The 23,661-nt window shown below is 42.6% G+C and overlaps 1 protein-coding gene and 1 long non-coding RNA gene across 4 annotated transcripts; both read right to left on the bottom strand.

Annotated features, from left to right (window-relative positions):
• Nucleotides 1-6,666: 6,666 nt before the first annotated feature.
• Nucleotides 6,667-8,259, bottom strand: LOC124687536. Of its 2 annotated transcripts, none has more exons than XM_047221310.1 (5): nucleotides 8,137-8,259; nucleotides 7,579-7,752; nucleotides 7,429-7,482; nucleotides 7,228-7,356; nucleotides 6,667-7,036 (listed from the first exon to the last, which is right to left on the bottom strand). In XM_047221310.1, exons 1-5 carry the CDS (start codon nucleotides 8,251-8,253, stop codon nucleotides 6,683-6,685), a joined length of 828 nt encoding a protein of 275 aa, XP_047077266.1. In that variant the 5' UTR covers nucleotides 8,254-8,259; the 3' UTR covers nucleotides 6,667-6,682. The 2 variants fall into 2 exon arrangements, with proteins under 2 accessions (XP_047077266.1, XP_047077267.1); XM_047221311.1 differs by having other exon boundaries at nucleotides 7,228-7,353.
• An 8,836-nt stretch (nucleotides 8,260-17,095) lies between these two features.
• On the bottom strand, nucleotides 17,096-20,849 carry LOC124687535. 2 transcript variants are annotated; one of them, XR_006998239.1, is made up of 7 exons: nucleotides 20,610-20,849; nucleotides 20,439-20,501; nucleotides 19,980-20,036; nucleotides 19,516-19,583; nucleotides 19,392-19,438; nucleotides 18,947-19,071; nucleotides 17,096-17,464 (listed from the first exon to the last, which is right to left on the bottom strand). It is a non-coding gene; the product is annotated as an uncharacterized LOC124687535 (long non-coding RNA). The 2 variants fall into 2 exon arrangements; XR_006998240.1 differs by lacking the exon at nucleotides 20,610-20,849 and adding an exon at nucleotides 20,578-20,600.
• Between the last annotated feature and the right edge of the window lie 2,812 nt (nucleotides 20,850-23,661).

Below are 23,661 nucleotides of genomic sequence, written 5' to 3'. Positions count from 1 at the left end.
TATGCTTTATTACTACCGTTGACAAAATTGTTTCATGTTTTCAAAATCAAAGCTCTAGCACAAATATAGCAATCGATGCTTTTCCTCTATGAGGACCATTCTTTTACTTTCAATGTTGAGTCAGTTCACCTATTTCTCTCCACCTCATGAAGCAAACACTTGTGTGAACTGTGCATTGATTCCTACATACTTGCTTATTGCACTTATTATATTACTCTATGTTGACAATATCCATGAGATATACATGTTACAAGTTGAAAGCAACCGCTGAAACTTAATCTTCTTTTGTGTTGCTTCAATGCCTTTACTTTGAATTATTGCTTTATGAGTTAACTCTTATGCAAGACTTATTGATGCTTGTCTTGAAGTGCTATTCATGAAAAGTCTTTGCTTTATGATTCACTTGTTTACTCATGTCATACACATTGTTTTGATCGCTGCATTCACTACATATGCTTTACAAATAGTATGATCAAGATTATGATGGCATGTCACTCCAGAAATTATCTGTGTTATCGTTTTACCTGCTCGGGACGAGCAGAACTAAGCTTGGGGATGCTGATACGTCTCCAACGTATCGATAATTTCTTATGTTCAATGCCACATTATTGATGTTATCTACATGTTTTATGCACACTTTATGTCATATTCGTGCATTTTCTGGAACTAACCTATTAACAAGATGCCGAAGTGCCGATTCTTTGTTTTCTGCTGTTTTTGGTTTCAGAAATCCTAGTAAGGAAATATTCTCGGAATTGGACGAAATCAAAGCCCAGGGGCCTATTTTCTCACGAAGCTTCCAGAAGTCCGAAGGAGAGACGAAGAGGGGCCACGGAGGGGCCACACCCTAGGGCGGCGTGGCCCCCCCCTTGGCCGCGCGGCCCTGTGGTGTGGGGCCCCCGTGCCGCCTCTTGACCTGCCCTTCCGCCTACAAATAGCCTCCGTGAAGAAACCCCCAGTACCGAGAGCCACGATACGGAAAACCTTCCAGAGACGCCGCCGCCGCCGATCCCATCTCGGGGGATCCAGGAGATCGCCTCCGGCACCCTGCCGGAGAGTGGAATCATCTCCCGGAGGACTCTACGCCGCCATGGTCGCCTCCGGTGTGATGTGTGAGTAGTCTACCCCTGGACTATGGGTCCATAGCAGTAGCTAGATGGTTGTCTTCTCCCCATTGTGCTATCATTGTCGGATCTTGTGAGCTGCCTAACATGATCAAGATCATCTATCCGTAATTCTATATGTTGCGTTTGTTGGGATCCGATGAATAGAGAATACTTGTTATGTTGATTATCAAAGTTATATCTATGTGTTGTTTATGATCTTGCATGCTCTCCGTTATTAGTAGATGCTCCGGCCAAGTTGATGCTAGTAACTTCAAGAGGGAGTATTTATGCTCGATAGTGGGTTCATGTCTCCGTGAATGCTGGAGGGGTGACAAGAACCTCTAAGGTTATGGATGTGCTTGTTGCCACTAGGGATAAAACATTAGTGCTATGTTCAAGGATGTAGTCACTAGTTACATTACGCGCAATACTTAATGCAATTGTCTCGTTGTTAGCAACTTAATACTGGAGGGGTTCGGATGATAACCTGAAGGTGGACTTTTTAGGCATAGATGCATGCTGGATGGAGGTCTATGTACTTTGTCGTAATGCCCAATTAAATCTCACTATACTCATCATGATATGTATGTGCATGGTCATGCTCTCTTTATTTGTCAATTGCCCAACTGTAATTTGTTCACCCAACATGCTGTTCGTCTTATGGGAGAGACACCTCTAGTGAACTGTGGACCCCGGTCCAATTCTCTTTACTGAAATACAACCTACTGCAATACTTTTTCTACTATTTTCTGCAAACAATCATCTTCCACACAATACGATTAATCCTTTGTTACAGCAAGCCGGTGAGATTGACAACCTCACTGTTTCGTTGGAACAAAGTACTTTGGTTGTGTTGTGCAGGTTCCACGTTGGCGCCGGAATCCCTGGTGTTGCGCCGCACTACATCTCGCCGCCATCAACCTTCAACGTGCTTCTTGACTCCTACTGGTCCGATTAAACCTTGGTTTCTTACTGAGGGAAACTTGCCGCTGTGCGCATCACACCTTCCTCTTGGGGTTCCCAACGGACGTGCCAACCACACGCATCAGTGACCACGGGGAAGATCCCCGCCCGACATGCCACAAAGTCTCGGTCTCGTCTCTTGCGACGTTCCGGTTCATCGGCTCGAAAAGCATCCTTGTACGCGAATGTGCTCTCCCAGATCGCCTGTTTTTCGGTTCTTCCTTGGTGGCGGCGGAAGATTATGGTGGACGATAGTTCGGCGAACCACAAGTTTCTCCGTGAGTGAAATTTTAATTTTACTTCTAGTGGGATTCTTTGTGCAAGTTTGCTTGACAAGCATGTTTATCTTCAGTGGTGACCATATGTGTAATGTCTTTAAACTATTTTTCTAATGATATATATGGTTATCTATACTATCTAAATAGTTGATCACCACTAACCTATTTCTCTGCACATGCATCTATGCCACCTCAGCAGGCCCACCACAACAGCCATCTTGCGTCCAAGTCATACCATGCATGCAGTGGGTGTTCATAACTTTCCAGATTTCAGACCCAATCGATTCCCCTTCTAGGATTTAATCCTTCTCCTTCGACAGCCAGACCCATCGCTTCCTCTTCCCACCTCCCACGCCCACGGTAGCCACCAGTAACGCCTGCGCCACCTGCTCTCTCACAAAGATCCATCCGCTCGTCACTTTTTATTCCCACCGCCATCGTTCGAGGGATACAAAAGAAGGGCGCTAGGCTGTCAGGGCGACCACGCGCTCGGACCTAGGTACCATACTACCATGGCGGTGGTGACTGACCAAGAATGGAGGCCCTCACGTTATTCCTCTCTCTGCATCTTTTCCGGTTGCACATCAACTAGGCGATCTGATTGTTGGTTTGGTTTCTCCAATTCGTGTTGGTCCCTTCAGCGATTTCTTTACAGAATTGTTGCATCAGTTTCTTTCCGATTGCATATCGACACACGATGGTGAAACTGAGAGGAAACCAGTATCTTGATAATGTAACATTCCATGCCCTATTATTTCCAACATCAATTGTACTACCATCTATGTATTTGTTTGCATGGAAGACAACGTCCTCTTTTGAATAAGTAGATTGCTCCTTCAGATAAATATTCAGAACTTGTTCTCTTCCGGATGTTGTACTTTTTTTCAAGTAATAGGCGCCCCCTCTGATCCCAAGTTTATTTTTATTCAAGTTCTCAATTTCAGACATCTCGCCACCGGCAGCACATCATGCCCATTAATTCCATCGTTTGAGTTACTTCTTGATATTCGCTTACTCCACTGATGGCGGCCGACCATGGTTGTGAGGAGTGAGGTGAGAGGATCAAGGTCAATTACCGACTATTCAGCTATGCGTGTATGTGGCCTACAATAAAAATAATTGCTTGCAAACTCTGCTATCGCCAAGGGTAGTTATCCTATGATTGAACCCTTATCGTTGGCTGTCGTCTGGCTTTTTTATGCAGTCACGGCTATCAGCATCAGAATTCAGAACTATGGAAGTGGGAAGGTGAGACATCGATTCATCGAGAGGATCGGAGTGACGTTTGGATGATTTTAGCATGCAAAATCTACACTTACAGTCTTATTAGATGTTCCAGAGGATTGAAGATGATCTACAGTGTCCAAGAGCAGATAATTCACTCCGTCAGAATGCTCCTACATGCCCAATGTTATACTTGGTCGCAATCTCGCCCAAATATATCCACCCAGGTAATTCTCTTTCTCATGGTTTGTGACGAGATTTTTTTCCTCTTGCACATTTATTCCAGCCCACATTTTCTCATGGGCTTTTTCAATTATTGGAGTTGTACATTTTCTCAAATGTTCATCTATGTGCCTTGACGTTGATACTAAGAGTACCAAGCAATGGCACGAAAAGTACAAAAGAACATATGCAGGTCGTACCATTTTTAATTGCAAAATTCTATTTTACAAGTTTGCAATTCTAGATCTTTTTTTGTTTGTCCTTGATCATGAATCATAGCATGCTTTGTCCTCTGCTGTTTTGTCTAATTTAATTGCATTGGCGAAAAAATATCTTTCATGTTGCTGAATTTACGTATATTGATAATCTTAGATCAGCTTTTTAAACATTGTACTTTTCCTGCTGTCTATAATATAGTTTGAATGTTCATTTTTAATTGTTGCTTGCATCAATATTAATTCTTTATCACATTTCCCATCATATTTAGCAGGTGTTTCACATCTGGCCTGATAAAATGAGGTTTTTTTCATTGTATTTTTAGCTTTTAGGAAGAGTGGGAAATAGATACTGTTAGAGCCAGCCGGCTGATGCAGCCTTGGCAAAGTCAAGACACACGATGGCATCTGACGTTTGACCCATCATGCATTGATATTAACCGTTGTTTCGCCGGGATTTGGATCCACTCTTGAGAATAGATTATACCTACCTACGATTCCTATGCATATTATGTTTCTATGGTTGTTAACTAAAGAGGACAATCTGGCTGCAAGTAGATAATTTTTGTTAAAGTTAAATTTTCTAACTAGGGTTCACTTCATAATAAGTAGTTGTCTATATAGACGATCCTTCCATATTTTGGATGTTCATGGATGGTGTAATCTATAAACCTGATGTATAGTGTGCCATATATTTGTGGTACACGTTTTTCTTAAGATTTAAGTTTTTTTTTACTTAAGCATTTCCATTTCTGCGCTACATAGTCCCGCAGCAAAGCGCGGGGTATCATCTAGTTTCATTAAAAGTGCCACTATTCACACGCGGGTAGATGCACCCATTATGCAAAATACATTTGGAATGCATTTTAAAATGTCAAAAAAATCTGCAAAAAAGATATGTGCGTACATTTGAAAATGTTCTGTGGAAATATTTTTTGGTGAACCGAAAATTGACTTTTTCCACGGGTCACAAAAATGTCATTTTGTTGCGTAATTTTCCGTGTGTCTAGACGTACATCTAGATTTTTTTCTGAATTTCTGGACATTTTAAAATAGTTTTTAAACAATGGGTGCATCTACACCTACGTCCTAAAGCGAATATCCCCACTATTAGTTATTATTGGCGAATGAGACGACAACCTAACGTTGTGCTACAACGTATTGAAAACACATGTTGCAGAGATTGAAGTGCTCAATTTTTTTTTTGGAAAATACACCTGGGATGTGTATTTATCTCAATGTTCAAGAAATCGGTAATCGTTAACTGCTCGGTCGGCTCAAGTTTAAGGATTAATCGGAAATCGGCCTATTAACTGATTTAATCGGTCGACTGCTAATCGGTGAGGTTTCACCAAAATTGCAGTTTCCCTAGCAGTAAATTTTGTGATATTAAACAAGTAATAATTCCAAAGAGCATAAAAGCAGTATTTGAAAGAAGTATTGACTTGAATGCTTAAGGTGAACCTGACAAAGCTACAAATGGAAACAATCAGTACATGTTTTTTAACTACGCAGCCATACAAGTGAAAGCAATATGCGGAAGTGCCAAACAACAACAAATAAAAATAGAGACGCATCATGGCTGCACATATGTGTCTATAACGAGGCAGACATATATATAGAGCAGTAACAATTAAATAATCAGGTTCATAGATATATAGAGAATAGAATCACCGTAGTAAATATTAAGTGACCAAGCCCACAAATAAATATATAACATCATCGTGGCAGCCAATATTGCACACCATAAATAAATATAGAACAACATACAAAAACACCATGATGTTTTGTGTTGAATTTGTGCCCATTTTTGCAATACAGAATATACAAAGCATGTTGTGTTCAACACTTTACAACACCAAACAAAAACAAAATTGGCAGCAGCCATCTACAGAGAACATAAACAGCCATCTACTAGTTCAACAACCAGATAAAGAGAGGAATACGATGAACATCATTCAGTGGGGTGGGTTGGATTCAATAGGCTTGAACCGTGGAGTTGGGAGGAGTTCCTAGAGCAGCCGACAGGTAGACAAGGTCCTGACGCCGGAGCGCACTTGGATCAACCGAGAAGGAAGGCAAAGGAGAGCAGCTGGTGCATCGAGGTCGCCCGGTCTCGTGCCCCTGGACGACGTGAAGGTGGTACCGCCTAGGCTCCGGACCCTGGGGAATGGGGATGGCTACGAGGAGTCCCACAGGCCGGCGAGCAACCCCGGGATGTGCTAGATGTGCCCGCCTGAAGCAAACATTGGAGTGGCGCCGGGCTGAATCGGCGGTGTGGTGGTGGAGAAACGCGAGCGTGGGCAGCGCCCAACCCTAAATTTCGAGGTCGGGGAAGGTGTGCGGGAGGCGGCTGGGTCGGGGCATGCATGGGCCAATTTTCTCAATTGAGCCGGACCAGTTAATCTGTAGATTCCCGTGTAATCGGTCTGCCAAGCGATTAAACCGTCCAAGCGATTAAAGCTTCTGATTCGACCTATTCGACACGGTCGCACCCCGAGTACAGATTAAACGGGGGATTAAACGTCTAATCGGCCGATTTTTTTGAACATTATCACATAGAAGAGTGCTCAAATATATTAATTTGGAACAGGGAGTGCCATATAACTTTTATTATTCTTAGCACTGCTACATGATATATATTCTGAAACTGAACACTATTAGCTCACAGCGATTAAACAGTGCAGCCACCCGGACCGCCATAGTAGAACTTGCCGTCCACAATAGACGTGACGGGATAACAACTTTTCTTATCGGTACGACTAACTAAATCTCCGGTGATTGGTGACACAGTGCCATCCTGGAGAACGTACTGAAGGCCGCTGAATGACGCGGCCTGTCCTGGCTGAGAGCTTCCGCTGCCCATTGGAGGCGTCTTTGCTGTTTTTTCATTACTCACGTAGCCACCAAAAGAAAAATCAGCAGTAGAATTTGCCAGACCAGTAAATAACCACTTGGGGAAATGCCCAACTGCAGTAGCAGAGCCATTGGATCCGCAGTACACCCACCAATCTCCAGTATCTTTATTCTGCCATGACCACCAAAGTTGATTGTATTATATATCAATTACTTTATATAGAATTTTTAATCATGTACATAACCCATCTAGTGAAATAAATATACACACACATAAACTGTTGACTTCTATATCTCTCTCTATATATATATTTTTAGATAAATGGGCCGGGGCTCCCAGCCTCTCTCTATATATATATATACCTGAAAAACTTTGATTGTGATGCTCTTGCTTGGTGTGATAATGTCACCAGCAGAGATAGATGCGGCTGCCTCCGGTTGGAAACCAATGCATACCGTGTTGTAACAACCAGTCTTCTGGAATCCGTCCTTCTGGGCATGTTTTAGATTGCATGTTAATTAACTGATTGAGGTGCGCAATCATGCGTCGTCGGTTATACATACCGTCCAATAGACAAACAAGTGCGTGTTCGAGTCGCCGTAGAGCCGCGGTTTCACCTGCATTTGGGAAGCACGGACACAAAATAAGCCAAATATGCGGCAACACAATGATTCAAGAAGGGGTGGAGAATTCGGGAACAAGAGATCGCTTACATGCCACCCGACGAGAATGAAGTTCCCTGAGGTTGGCGCACCATCGCCAGGATTACCGACCCAGATCGCAGCCCCGCTGTCTTGATCCTGGGTTATAGAAAAGCCGTAGACGTCCATTGTTGCAATCACCCCGTAATGATTACTACCCCTGGTGTATGAATTATATACGGCATACTGCGCAACAAACAGAAAACAGTTAAAAGGCATGCCATCATATATCTCTTTCTTCAGTCGAGAGAACAATCCTACTGCTCCTACATAATTAAACGGGGATAATAAAACCAGATTAACCAAAAGAACACAACAAACTGTTATTCGTGTATGCCCTACAGAACTCGATCAGAAATTTTGTATGCAGGGTAAACGACTTTTTTCTATATCAACGGGAAGATCATGCTAAAATTTAAATCCTCCAAAAAATCATATATATATATACTTGGTCCTTCCATACGAAATACACAGGATTTCAACCACCTCTAGGAAACATTATTATAGATATAATATAAAGCAATATTAAGGTTATCATCAAAAGGTCCAAAAGTTGGCAAGTAAACTCACGCAGCTGACTTCCTCATCTGGAGCGAGCAAGCTCACGGCTGTTGTGTTCTGCTGACGGCCGTTTGCTCCCCGACAACAGAACAACACAAGAAGAAGAAGAGAAATCACCGGAGCCATATTCGTACTCCTCCCCGACGGGTGATTTGGTAGACGTTCAGAGCTTGCGCTTAAATAGGCTTGATGTACATGATTATGGTAAGAAAAGAGGCAGCATTATGACGGCAATCAAAGATATCTGGGCCAATTTATGTCCCAGATCGGAGTTTATTGTAAAATACTGTAGAAGTATTGACGGCAATCAAAGATATCTTGCTCTTTTATTTTTGGCCACGGATAACTATTGTTTTCTCAAACTCCTCCGTTGGCGTAAGATAGGGATTCTTTGCGGCCTTGGATTAGCCGCATGGGAGCGTGGGGACCAGGTGTAGTTAATTTCTTTATTAGCTTCCTAAATACAACTACTACCTGCGAGGATCACGTCTAGTCCCACAAATTCCGGAGTCACATGGATGGTCGTATGCATCGCTACAATACAATATTTCCAAAATTGATACGGTTAACATTCTTGATTTTTGAAACCCAATTATTCATGATTTTGATGACATTAATTTTATTAAATCTTTACTATTATATTTGAGTTACTGATTGTTTGCACTTTCAACATCAAACATAGAAACTAATTTATTATGTATCAATCCACAATTTAGTACGTATCAATCCACAATTAATGGAATAGACACGTCACTTAGAAAAATAGAAGTTTATTTATGGTGTATCAATCCCATATATAGCAAGAATCAAGAGAAATAAGTTACGAAATCTTTACTATTATATTAGAGTTGGTGATGGTTTCCATTTTAATCATCAAACATCAGAGCAATCTCAGGCCTAAATCGACCAAAATAAATCATCCCACTTCGTTTAGAAAACGTATGAATCCACAACAAATGGAATAGACACGTCTCTGAGAAAAAAAAAATAGAAGCTTATTTATTGTGTATCAATCCAATAGCAAGAATCAAGGGAAATAAGTCACATTATTGTGGGTCGTTAGATTTTTTTATGCGTTAAGATTTGTGTTTGGTATTGATTGTATGTTGTTTCGGCCGGGGCGTTAGCATTTGGCCCCTTTTTAGTTGTTTTGAGCCGCTTTTTTTTGTTCTCTGGGCTTTGCTGTTGCTAACCGTTGGTTGTTTGTGTAAAAGTTGTGTGTATTATGCCGATGGATATTATGCTGACGCAGGAGAGGATCAGACATCTACTGAACACACCGTGACCTGTGACAAATACTTGTTCATGAAAATATCTATAGAGAGTCAAGCTACGAAAATTCAAATCTAAACTCAGGCTCATCTGCACCTGCCCCAATAAAAAAATTAAAAAAATAGCAAACAAAGTCAAAATATTCTGAATTTTTTTTCAACGAAGAAGCATTGTGGTAAAGAAATGACATGTTTGGTGTTCTATGCACGAATAACAAATTTTTGTGTTGTTTAGACAATTTAGATTTGTGGTTTACAACACTCAGATTTGTCTTTTTTACAAAGACCACTAAATGTATCTTTTTTCGAAGAATTTTAGAGTTATATTAGAACACATGTTCATGTTCATTCTCCAAAAAAATCAGATTTTTTTGACATTATTTATTATTTGTTTTGATTTTTTTTATTAAAACAGGTGCAGATGAGCCTGGGAGCAAAAATGCCTATCCTAATACAATTCACTTTATCCTCTACAAGGTTCCGTAAATTAGATTGCATTGAAGGTACACTCGAAATCACTCTTAAGATATTTATTAGAATATATTGTTGTGTCAACGAAATATTAAAGATACTTAACATTTGTGCACATGCACAAAATAAATAAATATCGGAGGCGTACCGTTTTATCAAATTTTAGCCAGTGTCTATAAAATAAAAATAAATCATACTTTTTTTTGGTAAAAATTACTTTTGTTTCTCACATTTTGAGTATATCCGAACATAAATTACAACAACTAATGGAGATGGGTATTTCTGCTCACGAGCATAAATGAGCCCGTTTTGTAGACCATTCGTTTAGCCTGAGCATCGTGCTAGTGCAGTTTTTTATTTGGGATACAGATTGTTAGATCATATATTTGGTTTGATCAACTTGTAACGTAAGTTAGGGTTTTAGGGTTGGCCTCCTATTTATACCACTTGTACCCCAAACACTTTTGTATCAATTGTGAGACATAATACAATTCTACATGGTATCAGATTAAAGATCCTAGACCTATGGTGCCGCCGCAAAAACCACCGCCGCCCCCACCCGGTTACTTCGAGCAACGCGCCGCCGCCAAGGCCGCCGCCGCTATAGCCTCTCCCTCCCCTACCGGCATGGCTCCTACTCTTAACTACACACACACCATAGCCGATGTCACCCCCTTCATCCCAATTAACCTAGACCTAGCCCAACACAACTACTACCATTGGCGCCATCTCTTTGAGGCACACCTCAGACGCTGCAACCTCCGCTATCACGTCGGCGCCAACGCCACTCCTCGCCCCAACAATCCTCGCTGGGTCGCGGACGACCTCTCCATCATCCAGTGGATTTACACTCGCGTGTCCACCGAGATCTTCAATCTCGTCTTCTTTGAGGCCGCCACCGTTGCAGCCCTATGGGCGTCGCTGCGACAGCTCTTCCAGGACAACACCGATGCACGGATCAACAACCTCCACTCCGAGATCCGCAACACTCCGCAGGGGGCCTCCTCTCTCAGCGTCTACTGCCAGCGCATCCAAACCCTGGCTGACGAGCTCCGCTAGCTCGGCGACCCCATACCGGACCGTCAACTCATCAACATCCTTCTTCAAGGACTCAGCGACCGGTTCAAAACTTAGGCGACCGTGATCCCCTTCATGCTTCCTCGTCCCACCTTCACGGAGATCCGGTCCCTGCTACAGAACGCCGACGACGATCTCACGCGCAGGGAGGCGCGTCCTAACGTCTTCGCCGCCTCCACCAGGCCTCCGCTCCTACCCAACCCACCCGGTCACCACGGCCCCAATTCTGCCCCGGCAGGCCCTCCCGTGTCGTTCCCTTCCTCTGCCGGACAGCCCCTCCAGGATAGCGCCCCAGTCCCAACTACAAAGGGAAGAACCCGATGTACTGGTCACCTCGTCCAGCAACTCGGCCATCACCAGCTCGATCGGCTCCACCACTAGCACCAACGCCTGCACCGGCCCCTGCAGCACCTCCCCTGGCTCCTGTTTGGCGTCCTCCTCGTGATCCGTGGACCGGCATGGTTCAGGCTTGGTCCATGCCCTGGGCGGCCCCCTCTCCGATCGGTGCCCCTCCTGCATACACTGGCACCTGGGAGCCTGGCGTTCGTCCTCATACTAGCGCTCCTGGATTTCGTGGCTTGCGCGCACCGCCAAACGCCTATCACGCTACTCCGGCCTACTACGACGGGGGGATTCCCTACATGCACTATCAGCATCCCTCGTACATGCACTATCAGCACCCCTCCGTGCTCGTGGCGCCTACACTAACTGCCTCTGCACCGCCTCCACCCTCGGCCTCGACTTCTGCACCATCACCGAGATGGGACCAGTCTGCGTTTCTGCAGGCCATGAACAACTTCGCTACCCAAGGGAACTCAGGTATAGACAGGATCTTCGACTCCGGGGCTTCAAGTCACATGTCTGCATCTAGTAATATGCTGTCATTTTTTTCTACCACTCCTTTTTCTTCCATAGTTCTTGGAAACGGTTCCTCTATACCCATCTACTGCACCGGCCACACCTCTATTTCCGCACCCACAAAACAACTTCATCTTCGTGATGTTCTTGTTGCACCTGCACTAATCAAAAATTTAATCTTTGTCCATCAATTCACACGTGATAATCTTGTTTCTATGGAATTTGACCCGTTTGGTTTATCTGTGAAGGACTACCAGACTAAAGTTGAGATCGTCCGCTTCAATAGCTCCGGTGATCTCTACACTCTTCATGGCGCCCCAACCACCGATCTACCTACCTCCATGACCGCCTCCGTCGACCTCTGGAATCACCGCCTCGGCCACCCACACACCGCTATATTATCATCCATGCTTAGTGAATTTTCAATAAATTGTAATCAAGATAGTCATAATACTTCCATCTATTCTTCGTGTCAGCAAGGCAAACATGTAATCGAGATAGTCATAATACTTCCACCTATGTTAGCAGTTTTCCTTTTGAGTTGTTGCATTATGATTTATGGACATCTCCTCATTCTAGCATATCAGGTTTCAAATATTATCTCATCGTTCTAGATGATTTTACTCACTTTGTTTGGACCTTTCCCCTACGTAACAAATCCGACGTTCACACCATTTTTGTTAACGTCCAACGATATGTAGCCGCCCACTTCTTTCTTCCCATTAAATTTATTCAGTGTGATAATGGCAAAGAATTTGACAACTTTAAAAATCGTCACTTCTTTCTTCAACACGACATACTCCTTCGATTCTCCTGTCCATATACTTCACCTCAAAACGGCAAAGCTGAACGCTCTCTCCGCTCTCTCAACAACATATTTCGTACACTCCTAATTCACGCATCCATGCCACCAAAATTCTGGGTTGAAGCTCTCCGCACCGCCACTTATCTTCTCAACATTCGTCCCACTAAATCCAACCCCAACTCCACACCGTACCACTCCTTGTTTCTTTGCCACCCAAATTATTCCGAGCTTCGCGTCTTCGGCTGCCTTTGTTTTTTAAACACTTACTCCACCTCACCCGACAAACTTTCTCCTCGCTCGCTGCCATGTGTTTTTCTTAGCTACTCCGACGAACACAAAGGCTATCATTGATTTTATCTTGTTTCCGGTCGTGTTCATATTTCTCGGCATGTCACTTTTTCTGAGCATATTTTTGCCTTTTCATCTTGTTCCCCCTCCCCTAACCACGATACCCTCACCCCACAACCGAAACCCCATCCCACCAAAACAACCAAATTCCCTCACCAGTACACTTCCCCCACATCCCAACCGAACCCTCCTCCCCCTGCCCCGGCAGCGGCTTCTGCTGCTAACCCTGCCCCGGCAACCCCCCTCCACCTACGCCTCCTCCACCTCTGACTTCCCCTCCACCTGCGCCTACTCCACCTCCAACTCCCCCTCCATCCAATCCGGGGTCTGTCTCTTCTGTTGCGCCCGACGCCGTCACACCACCATGTCCACCCATACCACCTCAGACCGTCCTTATTCAACCTCCCACAAATGATCACACCATGCGCACTCGTGCCAAAACAGGTATTCGCCTTCCCAAACAGCGTCTCAATCTTCATGCCACCACCTCTACTTCACTCTCTCCCATTTCCAAAACCTACAAAACTGCCCTTCTCGACCCAAATTGGATTGCTGCTATGCGAGACGAATTTTCAGCTCTTCTCCAAAATGACACCTGGCGCCTTGGTCCTCGACCCGCTGGTGCCAACATAATCTCCAGTAAATGGGTTTTTCGTCAGAAGTTTCTTTCTAATGGCACTCTTGAAAGGATCGTATGGGAACCTAGAGGGGGGGTGAATAGGTGCTACCCAATTTTTAGTTCTTTTTCGATTTAATTTTAACACAAAGTAAATTCTCTAGATATGCTACTCGGGTGAATTTACTAGAAATGTCAACTAGATACTAAGCATGGCATGGATACATGATACACAAGTAAAGGCAAGAATAGGGAAGAGGTAACCAATCGGAGAGCACACGGGGATGATGATTTGATTCCCGTAGTTCCCTCCCTTTGCAAAGAGGTACGTCTACGTTGGAGAGGTGTGGTTGTTCACACAAGAACAACCAATGCCACGAAGGCTCACCTTCTTCTCCGGTGACCCTAGCTACAAAGGCCTAGGTCACTTCTTCCACTAAGCGACGACCTTGAGGCGGTCGAAGGAGCCTTTACACAAAGCTTGGGGCCAAGCTCCACAACCTAATTGGAGGCTCCCAAGTATCCACAAAGCCACAAAGAGTTAGTTACAACAATGGTAAACGAATCCACCTAGGGTTTGCACAAAGAAACCCTAGGCTAAGCGGCCCTCAAGAAATAGAGGGGGAAATGAAGTTCCGGCTCGGTGAAGATGTAGATCGGTGACTCCTCCTTCGATTCCCCAAAGATCTTTGGGTGGGTGAGGGAGGAGATCTGGAGCTTTTAAGATCTTGGAAATGGTGTTCTTTTGAAGTCAAACAAGCAAGCTTCCATTAGGGAAGAAGGGGGTATTTATGGCCCTCATAAATGTGACCGTTTTCTGCACTGAACATCCTACCAACTTTTCACCCCAGACTGTCCGGCTATGCCCGGACGAGTCTGGGGCATTGTCTGGGTGACTTTGCTTCGATGCTCAGGTTACTGCAAGGTCCAGACAACTGCCCGGAGTCAGCCCGGACCAGTCCGGGCAGCCCGGACGAGTCCAGCCTGAACTTCCTCCTCGACAAGCAGGTTACTGCAAGGGCCAGACTTTTGCCCGGAGTCAGCCCAGACCAGTCCGGTCTGAACTGTCTTGACTAGTTTCCTTTGCTTTTTGCCTTTGCTTTCTTTCGACCTACATTGTTAGAAACATTGCAACAGAAATATGGGGCATTCCTTGACGTGTATTATCATGATATATGGTGTACCTCACAAATTTTATATACATCCTTGTATATTGCATAATCACATATTGGTTAATTAAGCATGGTTTGCTTCCATAGTGTTGTTATCAAACATTAAAACACATTAGGAGATCCAAATATTCTTTCAATCTCCCCCTTTTTGGTGTTTGATGACAACACACGGATTTGCAATGTTTTCATATAAAGGATGTATATGATGTGATCTACGAGCTTACAAAATATAGACGGGCTCCCCCTAGATGTGAGCACAATATAACCAGTTTGCATTTTGTTGCAAAAGGGCCCACACTAGGATCAACACTCCCCCTATATTTTATAAACCAACACCTAGTGCACCAAGATGATAGTATTAAGAAGAGTTGCACAAAGGTGAATATAGTGACAAGCATATAAGATAGTCATGAACAATAAGCATTTTCCCTCATGTACAATATGTACATCATAGTTCCACATATATAGTGCATTGTAGGGATGGAGCATAGATTGTCTTACCAATATCTTACCATAGTCTTGAATATGTGAATGGCCGGTTGAAATAATGTGTCAAATCATCATCAACAATTGATAATCCATATAACCATGAATAACCCATATAACCATAGATAATCCATCATCAACCATGAATGACCCGGGAATTATAATAATAGTCTTACACTCATAATCACCATGGTAGTAGATGACATAGTCTCCATAATACAATGACAGGCAAATAATATGGTTCAACTTAACAAGCCAAAAGCAAATGAGTGGCAAACGGAAGAAGAAATGATGCAATGCAATGCAAATCGAGTCCTACATAGACCTCTCTCCCCCTTTGGCATCAAGGCACCAAAAAGAGGGAGAAAGCGATTGACAAGGTATCGACTTGCCAATGCCTACGTATTGTAGACTTAGGGTTTCGTGGAATAGAGGGAAAAAAGAACTCGAAGGTTTCAGGCGAACAAAGGCGTTAGGTAGAACGAAAGTAAAAGTAGCTAGGGTTTAACAATGATTTGATGATCTCGCCAGGGCCTCGGCCTGCCCTTATAAAGGAGGCTAGGTCGAGTCCTGGTCGTTTTACAATTACATAGAGGCAGTTCCTTTTACAGGCCGAAGTAATTACATATTCCTCGTGTGGACTACTATTTTCTTATTTGAGGCCCATAAAGCCCATCTAGCTTATACAGGTATACTAATACACGATAGCCCATTGGGCATACCCATGTCAGTAGCCCCCAAGATTTTACTCTACTTGCAGAGTCGAGTATAATCTCAAATTCTTCGACTATCTCCTTATTTCTTCGACTGCATCGATGTTTCTTCAATTGCAACTTTATTTCTTATGCTGCATAAACTTTAAAAATAATATATTTTATATTTCTCAAGGATTATTGGTAAACGACGCTGATGCTTCTGACGGATTGGGAATCAGTTAATTTCTTCTGGGAAAATCATCGGTACCTACTTCAAACTTGATTCCCTGAAGTCAAATTCGGGATACTGGCAGAATTCAAAGTTGGGCCGCTTTAGGACTTATCGAGCATTGAAATCCAATAAATGTATTCATATTCTTCTGGGATATTGCACCCGAAAGAAAGTTTCTTTACCTAACGCGTCCACTAGGATTTTTCTTCACATCATGGATGCGGAAAATAATGGCAGAGCGTATTCTGGTACGATTTCCACGCCTTAGGACGGATCCTAAGGTCTTAACTTTATGATTCTTTACGAAATATAGCATCCCAAGTTTTATCGCGGAGGACGCGCTCAGGGCCTTTGTTCGACTGATGGAATGACCCATTTTATCGACTTAATATTTTTATTCGGGATGCTCCCGATGGTAGTGAGATGATGATGAGATCATCTATATAACGAAATTTGACTATATTTTTATCTTCATCGGGTGCGCGACCAGCGCTCCCGATGGAAGTAGCCCTCGAGGCTATGACTGAGTACTTGTTCCCAGTCATAGGCTCCAAAAATTTCTTTTTATACTACTAGTACAAATGCCCGTGCGTTGCTACGGGTTCTTAAATTTTATTTCTCAAAGCACATATATAATTCACAACTCACTACGAAAATTCAAAACAAATCAAGGATATCATAATATACTACAACATGATAATACCATTGTTTGAGAGTTTGAGTATCTACTATTGTCAAATACCATGCCACATAATTCATAAATTATATATTGTTAACTTTTGAGCAATGGATCCCTCAATCTTTACTTTCAAAATGCACTCCCATCTGTGATTAATGCTAGCAGGTATATGGTAATTTAGCCAAATGCAAAGATGTAAAAACGCAAAAATCATAGAACATGAAAGATGATGCAAACACTGGAAGGTGATCTACAATGCAAACTGGTAAATAACTGATAGTGAAGGTATAATACATGTTCAGAGCATCAATGAACACATCAATGTAATCATGTAACTCTTTAAGAATTTTTTTAACAAAATATTAGAGAACACATAGATGATATCACTAAATTTTCTGCCCAAGGCAGGTGATGCTACCATTTGACACATCGAGTGAATTTCCTACCCAAGGCAGGTGTCCCTAGCACATGTGTCTTCTTTCCTCCTTGAGGTTCAACTTGAAAGCTACAATCAGGTTCTTAGGGGTTCTTAGGGATTGTTGATTTCTCAGATGACTTGACCTTCACAATTCACCTTCATGTCTTCTTAACTCCCACGATCCAACTTGTAGAATAAAGAGCCACGACCTGCCACAAGAATGGAAGAACGTTGAAAAAAAGAGAAACAAAAACGGAACATAAATCGATGAATTCGTGTATAGCACGACATGCTGGTCTTTTGAAATTGCACGACTAATACTATGAACTAAAATGAAATTGCTCAAAGGAAATCTACTGATAACTGAGTCATGTTGCGTTCTGCTTGCAATAGTAATCTTTCTAAGTCTAAACTCATGGATGATATTTTAAAGTTTTAACATCTTTGCACCAAGATGAATAAGCTAATATGTATGTTAAGGAAACATTTTCGTTGGGAAGTATAGGTCCGCTTGGTCATGCAGCCAAAAAATCCGAGCAGAAATCGAGAAAATAGGAAGAGGCCTTATGTGCTTTCGCAACACGTAATTTGGGACCGTCAGTTCAACAACTGTTGGCACTACTGCGTCCTTTTGAGTCCAATCTTGTTGCTCATCTTGCGATTTCACAACATTGTTCAATCCATTAAATGGCCTCAAATATAATTATATTGCACTGCAGTATTACAACAAAGCCAATTCAACTCATGTGGTCAATCCAAATAGCATTAAAAAAATCCACATCTAAAGTGTATGTGCTGAAATAACATGCTTCTCTTAAAACTGGTGACTTGCAAGTTGCACCATATTCAAATTTTCTTTTGGCTTTCTACGTATCATCTTGAAGAAGCCCTTCTTAGTAGCCATTTTAGAACACAAAAAAATATACATGTCTAGAAAAAAACGCATGTAACCTTTTTCCTTTTCATGCTATTATGGACGGATACTATCAGCCAGAAAACTCCATAGATTTGTTTCATTAGTTACTGAGCTAGTTCAAACGCTAGTTTCAACTTATACGTGTAGCATGTGGCTTGCTTCCAGTATAGACTACACAGTCTGCCAACTATTCTTTTGAAACCTCCCCATAGTCCATACGTGTAGCATGTGGCTTGTTTCCAGTATAGGCTACACAGTCTGACATGGGTATGCTCCCGGATGAAACTCCAAGTATCGCTGACAGAGGAAGGATACCTTCGTATCCAGCACACATGCATATGCTATGCGCAGAATGAGCTCAAAGATGTCCAGACAAAAAATACGAAGGTATCTCAAAATTTCAAGCATTTGAAAGTGGCGGGCATACTGTAAACATCTATAAACAAGTCTAGTTATAGCTCCGCAAGTCACACTCAATGGGATTTCATAGAAATTCAGGTAGTTCTAGTTTTTCTTAGCAGACACTAAATTAGTTGGCTAGTGGAAAAAATAGTCCCAACGTCAATACATGGACTGACCATATTGTCACACATACTTAGGTTCTGTAATATACTGATGCTCTTTGAACAGAAATTACAGCAGTTTGACCAAAACATAAATGTCAGTGTAGACTGACCTTTTTCTCAGGAAAAACACATGCGTCTCCATAAATCTACTTTGAGGAACGTAGACATTAAGGCAGGCATCAATGGAAAACTGAGGGATGTAGGCACACCTGAGATGCTTGCATAGCACAGTAGTAGTGCCACTCAGACCAGGCGGCGACGGGCAGGCAAAGTCAACCAGAACCACCGCCTTCACCTCCACCACCACGTAGACTCAATGTATTTTTCCAAAATCCTAGGAATTTAAGTACTGTATAAGTTAATTACATGAAAAGAGGTGATCAGAGAAGAAGAAATTCTAATAAGGACAGTGGTATATAGTGAAAATCTTATCAGCACATCTGCAAAGAAATTCACAGCCGTGTAGGAAAGAAGTGAGGTGAGGGTTAGTAACTTAGTATTCATCAGGAAGTTTCAGTCCAGAAGCAAAAAGGATAATGGCAAACACTAATTTATAAGCTTGTCTGTATTTGGTAGAAAGAAAATGTCAAACATCAAAACACTATTGTTAGTAGAATACACATAGGAAGTGAAATATATGGCCTGAAGTGTAACCTGTATCGGCTCAAACTGGATGTTCCCAGCCAGCTTCAGATGATAACCTATGGACAGAGAAAAATTAGTGGAATGGTAGTCAAACTGAAGAAAAAAGGAAAGAAACGTTACAACAAAAAGGTACCTATAGGGGTAATGGCTTTCAAAAGACACCTCTTGATGTCAGATGCTGGATGGAGCTGAGGTTGAAACCTGCATATATTTAGCTATCTAACGGTAAGTCCCTAATACCATGCCTCTATTTTTTTTAAAATGGAAAAAAATATGAAAGAATGTACTCATGGTCGGAAGTTTTATTAGCAGATGGGATTAGTAACTGGCTTTAATAAGTGCAAGAAAAATTAATGGAGAAATTGCTCATGCCTTTGAACCTAATACTGAAAACTACCTAGACAAGGCAAAACAGATTCAAACCAGTATGCAAATACAAAGAGCGAGACAACGTAAGCAACTATAAAGTCAATTAATTGAGTGAGAAAATATAAGTAACAGATGAAAGCACTAAAATCCGAGCTATGATCTTTTAGTTATGGAGGAATTGAAAATATACATGGAAGCATCAAAAGGAAATATAGAGGAAGAACTTACAGGAAAAGTAATATCACTTAGATTAATCACTGCCAGAGTAAAGAGTAATGGTGTTTCCTGTAGACATCAAACAAAACAAAAAAATGACATATTCAGTATTGAGATGGTAACATCAAGCATTTCTTCTTCCTGTGTGTATTGTTTCATTCATTCAGAATTTATGACTGTGGAAAATAAATAGTATGGTTTGCGTATGTACAGCTAAGACTAAATAGCATCAAGATTACATGTGATGTAAACTATCAACAATAGCTAGAACTTGAAATATGTGCAAGCGTTGACTTGCTAGTATTTGAGGAGAGCACCAGTAGCACAAAAGTTCAACCAAAACCTCCCTTGTCTTCTCAAATTTAAATTGACCAAGCTGGATATAAGGATGTATTTCACTTGCTTTTCTTTACTTGGTGATCTATTATGATCCCCAAGTGCGTTTTCATGCATCATCATAGATTGAGGTACCTGGATTTAAGAAGTAAATGCCGCAACGTAGTAAAACCTTGAGCTGCAAAAAGATGCATGCACCTGCATCAACAAAAATCGCGAGTTAAAGTTATTTTCCTTGAACCAAACGATGAGCCTGCAGAAACAAAAAAAAAACCTTGCCCGTGGTGATCTCCATGGAAAACTCACCTTGCTTAACCTAGCACTCATGCTCGACGGCGTGAGAGAACTGGAGGATGGTACCCGCTGGCTTCTTCGGCAGCACAAGGCCTCAAGGTGGTTGTTCTGACAGTGGTGGAACTTCGTGAGGGACCTTCTCCTCTCTGAGGAGCATGTTCTCCCTGGCCGCAGCATCATGGACCTTCTGTCGGAGCAGCTACCTGCAGGAGGTGCGCATGACGATGGCGTTGTGCGCGAGGCCAGCATGTCCAGTGGAGAGGCTGATCCAATCATGGCAGGGAGGATCCCACCGCGCGGGGAGCTACTCTTGTTTGCAGTGGCGGACCTAGAAAATAATTGAAGCCTGGGCAAGCCAAAACCCAAGCGGATTTTTTTAACACGCAAATCATCGAATATAAGCATAATATAGAGAAAATGTAACTTTCACAACAGCTTTCATCTAAAAGCTAGATCTAATACATCATAACACATCAAATATTCATAGGTGCTAAATATATGAAATCTCAACACTTTTCGAGAACAAAATCTCAGCACATATAAAAAAACTCCCTAAAAGATTTGAAGCTGTAACAGTGGATTACAAAAGCTCATACCTCTGAAGCTCCAAAATTATAAAAACATGGTCAAAGTTCTTATTTATCACAAGTCGTATTATTTTAGATTACTCTATGCAAATTTACCGGTCCAACAAAAATATATTAGTATGTGTGGAATTTTTTTGGGTGATTATTTGACACCAGGAGGCAGGAGCACCAGTGCCCGAGATCCAAATTGTTTTTTCGTGAATGGAGGGAGTAATTTAACTTCAGTTTGACCAATTAGAATTAAATTGAAATATAAAATATCCAACCGCCGATTATAGTTCCAAACTACTGATTTTAGGCAAACAACAAGCAATAAACAACTATTCTAATTATCCATGTGGTTCTGGCCCTAAAAGATACTACACTGGGCATAAAATTACTTAAGCGGCAATTCGTACAAAAAAAAACACCTGCTTGACGTCTCGCCTCGCCGGAAGGAACGACAAGCGCGTCCGCTCGCAACTGGGTGAGGGTCTCTTTCCTTTGCAAGCTTGGGGATTTACGGATGGATCCGTTGGACGCTACTTTATCCCAGGAAGAAGAGGGATTGATCGATTCCTCCAGGAAGAGGTTGTACTGTACTTTACTGGTGTTGGCTTGTTGATAGTGTGGGGCAGATTGAAGCCTATGAAAGGGCCGTGGGGCAGATCGAGGCAGGAAGCCTTGGTAAGCTCTGACCATCGATGATTCCCTTGGGATTTCTCCCAACACAGGACGCGCGCCGGCGTGAAGCCATCTTTGCGGGCCAGCAGAGGTCGGGCGGCGGCAAGGACGATGGACAGACTACCGATGCGTCGAGATCGAGGTGGAGCATTCTTCGATCGAGAGTGGTGACGGGGGAGGCCGGGAGGGGAGAGGATGGTGGCGCTGGAATCGGGAGATGATGTGGAGTTTCCTTTCTATGGTTTTCGATTCTGATGGTCCGGTGATTTCTTTCTAATTTCCTTTACTTTCCTTTTTAATGGCGCGGTGATTAATTGTTTGATTGTGTAGTGGGAGGGCAAACTGGTCATATAAAAAATATGGAGGACGAAACCTCAGACCGGAGGAAACAGAACCAGTTCTTCCTTTTTATATAGTAGAGATATCTTTTTGTATGTCATACTATATTTGTCATCGGGTGCGCGACCAGCGCTCCCGATGGTAGTAGCCCCCGAGGCTATGGCTGGGTACTTGTTCCCCGTCATAGGCTCGATTTTTTTCCTTCGTGTAAAAAATGTATCTCTCCATCTTTGCGATGACACCGAGAATTGTGAAGAACGCTTTGTCAAAAAATTAGCACTTTTCCACTTGTACAATTGTCTTATGGGCCTGTTTTGTTATCCACTGAGGACACGTGCCTTCTTGGTCCCACCACGCCGCTGAAACGGCGCGATAGTGGAGGAACTTGCGCTTTAGTGGGGCGCGTGGTCTTGCGAATGTCTGAAATGCCCTTACACGTGTACGGCTGATATTAATTCTTGAATTTTCAACGGTTCTCCGTCGTCGTCTTCGCGGTACATATACTGTGCGCCCTAACACTGGCCTCCTTCCGCCATCATTCGCAATCCAGATTTCCTTTGCGCTCAACCTCTGCCTCGCACTTGCTTCCAAATCCTCCTCCATGGCTAGCTCAAAGCAAACTTCCCGCCATGGCGCTCCCGCCTCCGCTGCTCGCTTATCCTCTGAGGAGCAATCGCAAGAAGGCCTGGAGGAGGTTTTCTGGGGACGCTCCAAGTTCGCCGCCGCGGGCCATCGCAAACTCAAGAGTGTAATATCCCAAATTTAAAAATATGAAAAAGCATGCATTCATCATGTGCATCATTGCATTTGTGCATTTAAGAAATAAGAAAATAAAATTGCAAGTGGCAAAAACCCTAAATATGTACTAAATGGCCTAGAAGCAACTTCATTTGTTTTTGAAAATACAAAAGTATTTTTATTACAAAAATGGTTCCATAAAATGTGTTTTTCATCAAGCTTTCCAAAACTTATTTATTTGTATTTTTCTGACTTCAAATGATTTAGTTTTGAATTTAACTAGATAAGCTAAGAAACAAAAAAAAAAAAAGATAAAAAAAAGGGAAAAACCGCCCCGGGCGCAGCCCAACTGGGCCGCAAACTGGCCCAGCCGGCCAAACCACCTTGAAAGAACATTTTATAGATCCCCAAGGTTTTGTGTGTTAGTTAACAACACTAGTGACTACTAATCAGTGTGTTAAAGTATCTACAGAAAAATACATGTATGTTGGTACATAGGCAAAGTAGAAAAATGGAAAAGTTGCAAAAAGATCAAGTGAAAAAGGGGATAGTCGACCGGATTATCCGGTCATGCCATGACCGGATTATCCGCTCCATCAAAGAATTTCGCTAAGGACCAGTAGAGAGTTGGATTGCACGCTCACGGTATGCCACCGGATATTTGGCCGGATATTTCCAGGCCACCGGATTATCCGGTGCGGCTCAGAAATTCGCTAAGGACCAGAAGGAGATGGAGT

Source organism: Lolium rigidum, chromosome 2, assembly GCF_022539505.1.
Source record: "Lolium rigidum isolate FL_2022 chromosome 2, APGP_CSIRO_Lrig_0.1, whole genome shotgun sequence".
NCBI lineage: Eukaryota > Viridiplantae > Streptophyta > Magnoliopsida > Poales > Poaceae > Lolium > Lolium rigidum.
Note: the sequence above shows the minus strand (reverse complement) of the source record. Positions and strands in the feature narration are given on the sequence as shown.

Excerpts from the sequence above, each read along its gene's own strand:
- LOC124687536 (XM_047221310.1), bottom strand. The coding sequence starts at position 8,253 with ATGGCTCCGGTGATTTCTCTTCTTCTTCTTGTGTTGTTCTGTTGTCGG. Across the intron at positions 7,483-7,578 it reads TCATTCTCGTCGGGTGGCAT|GTGAAACCGCGGCTCTACGG; the intron begins GTAAGCGATCTC and ends TCCCAAATGCAG. Across the intron at positions 7,357-7,428 it reads ACTTGTTTGTCTATTGGACG|AAGGACGGATTCCAGAAGAC; the intron begins GTATGTATAACC and ends AAACATGCCCAG.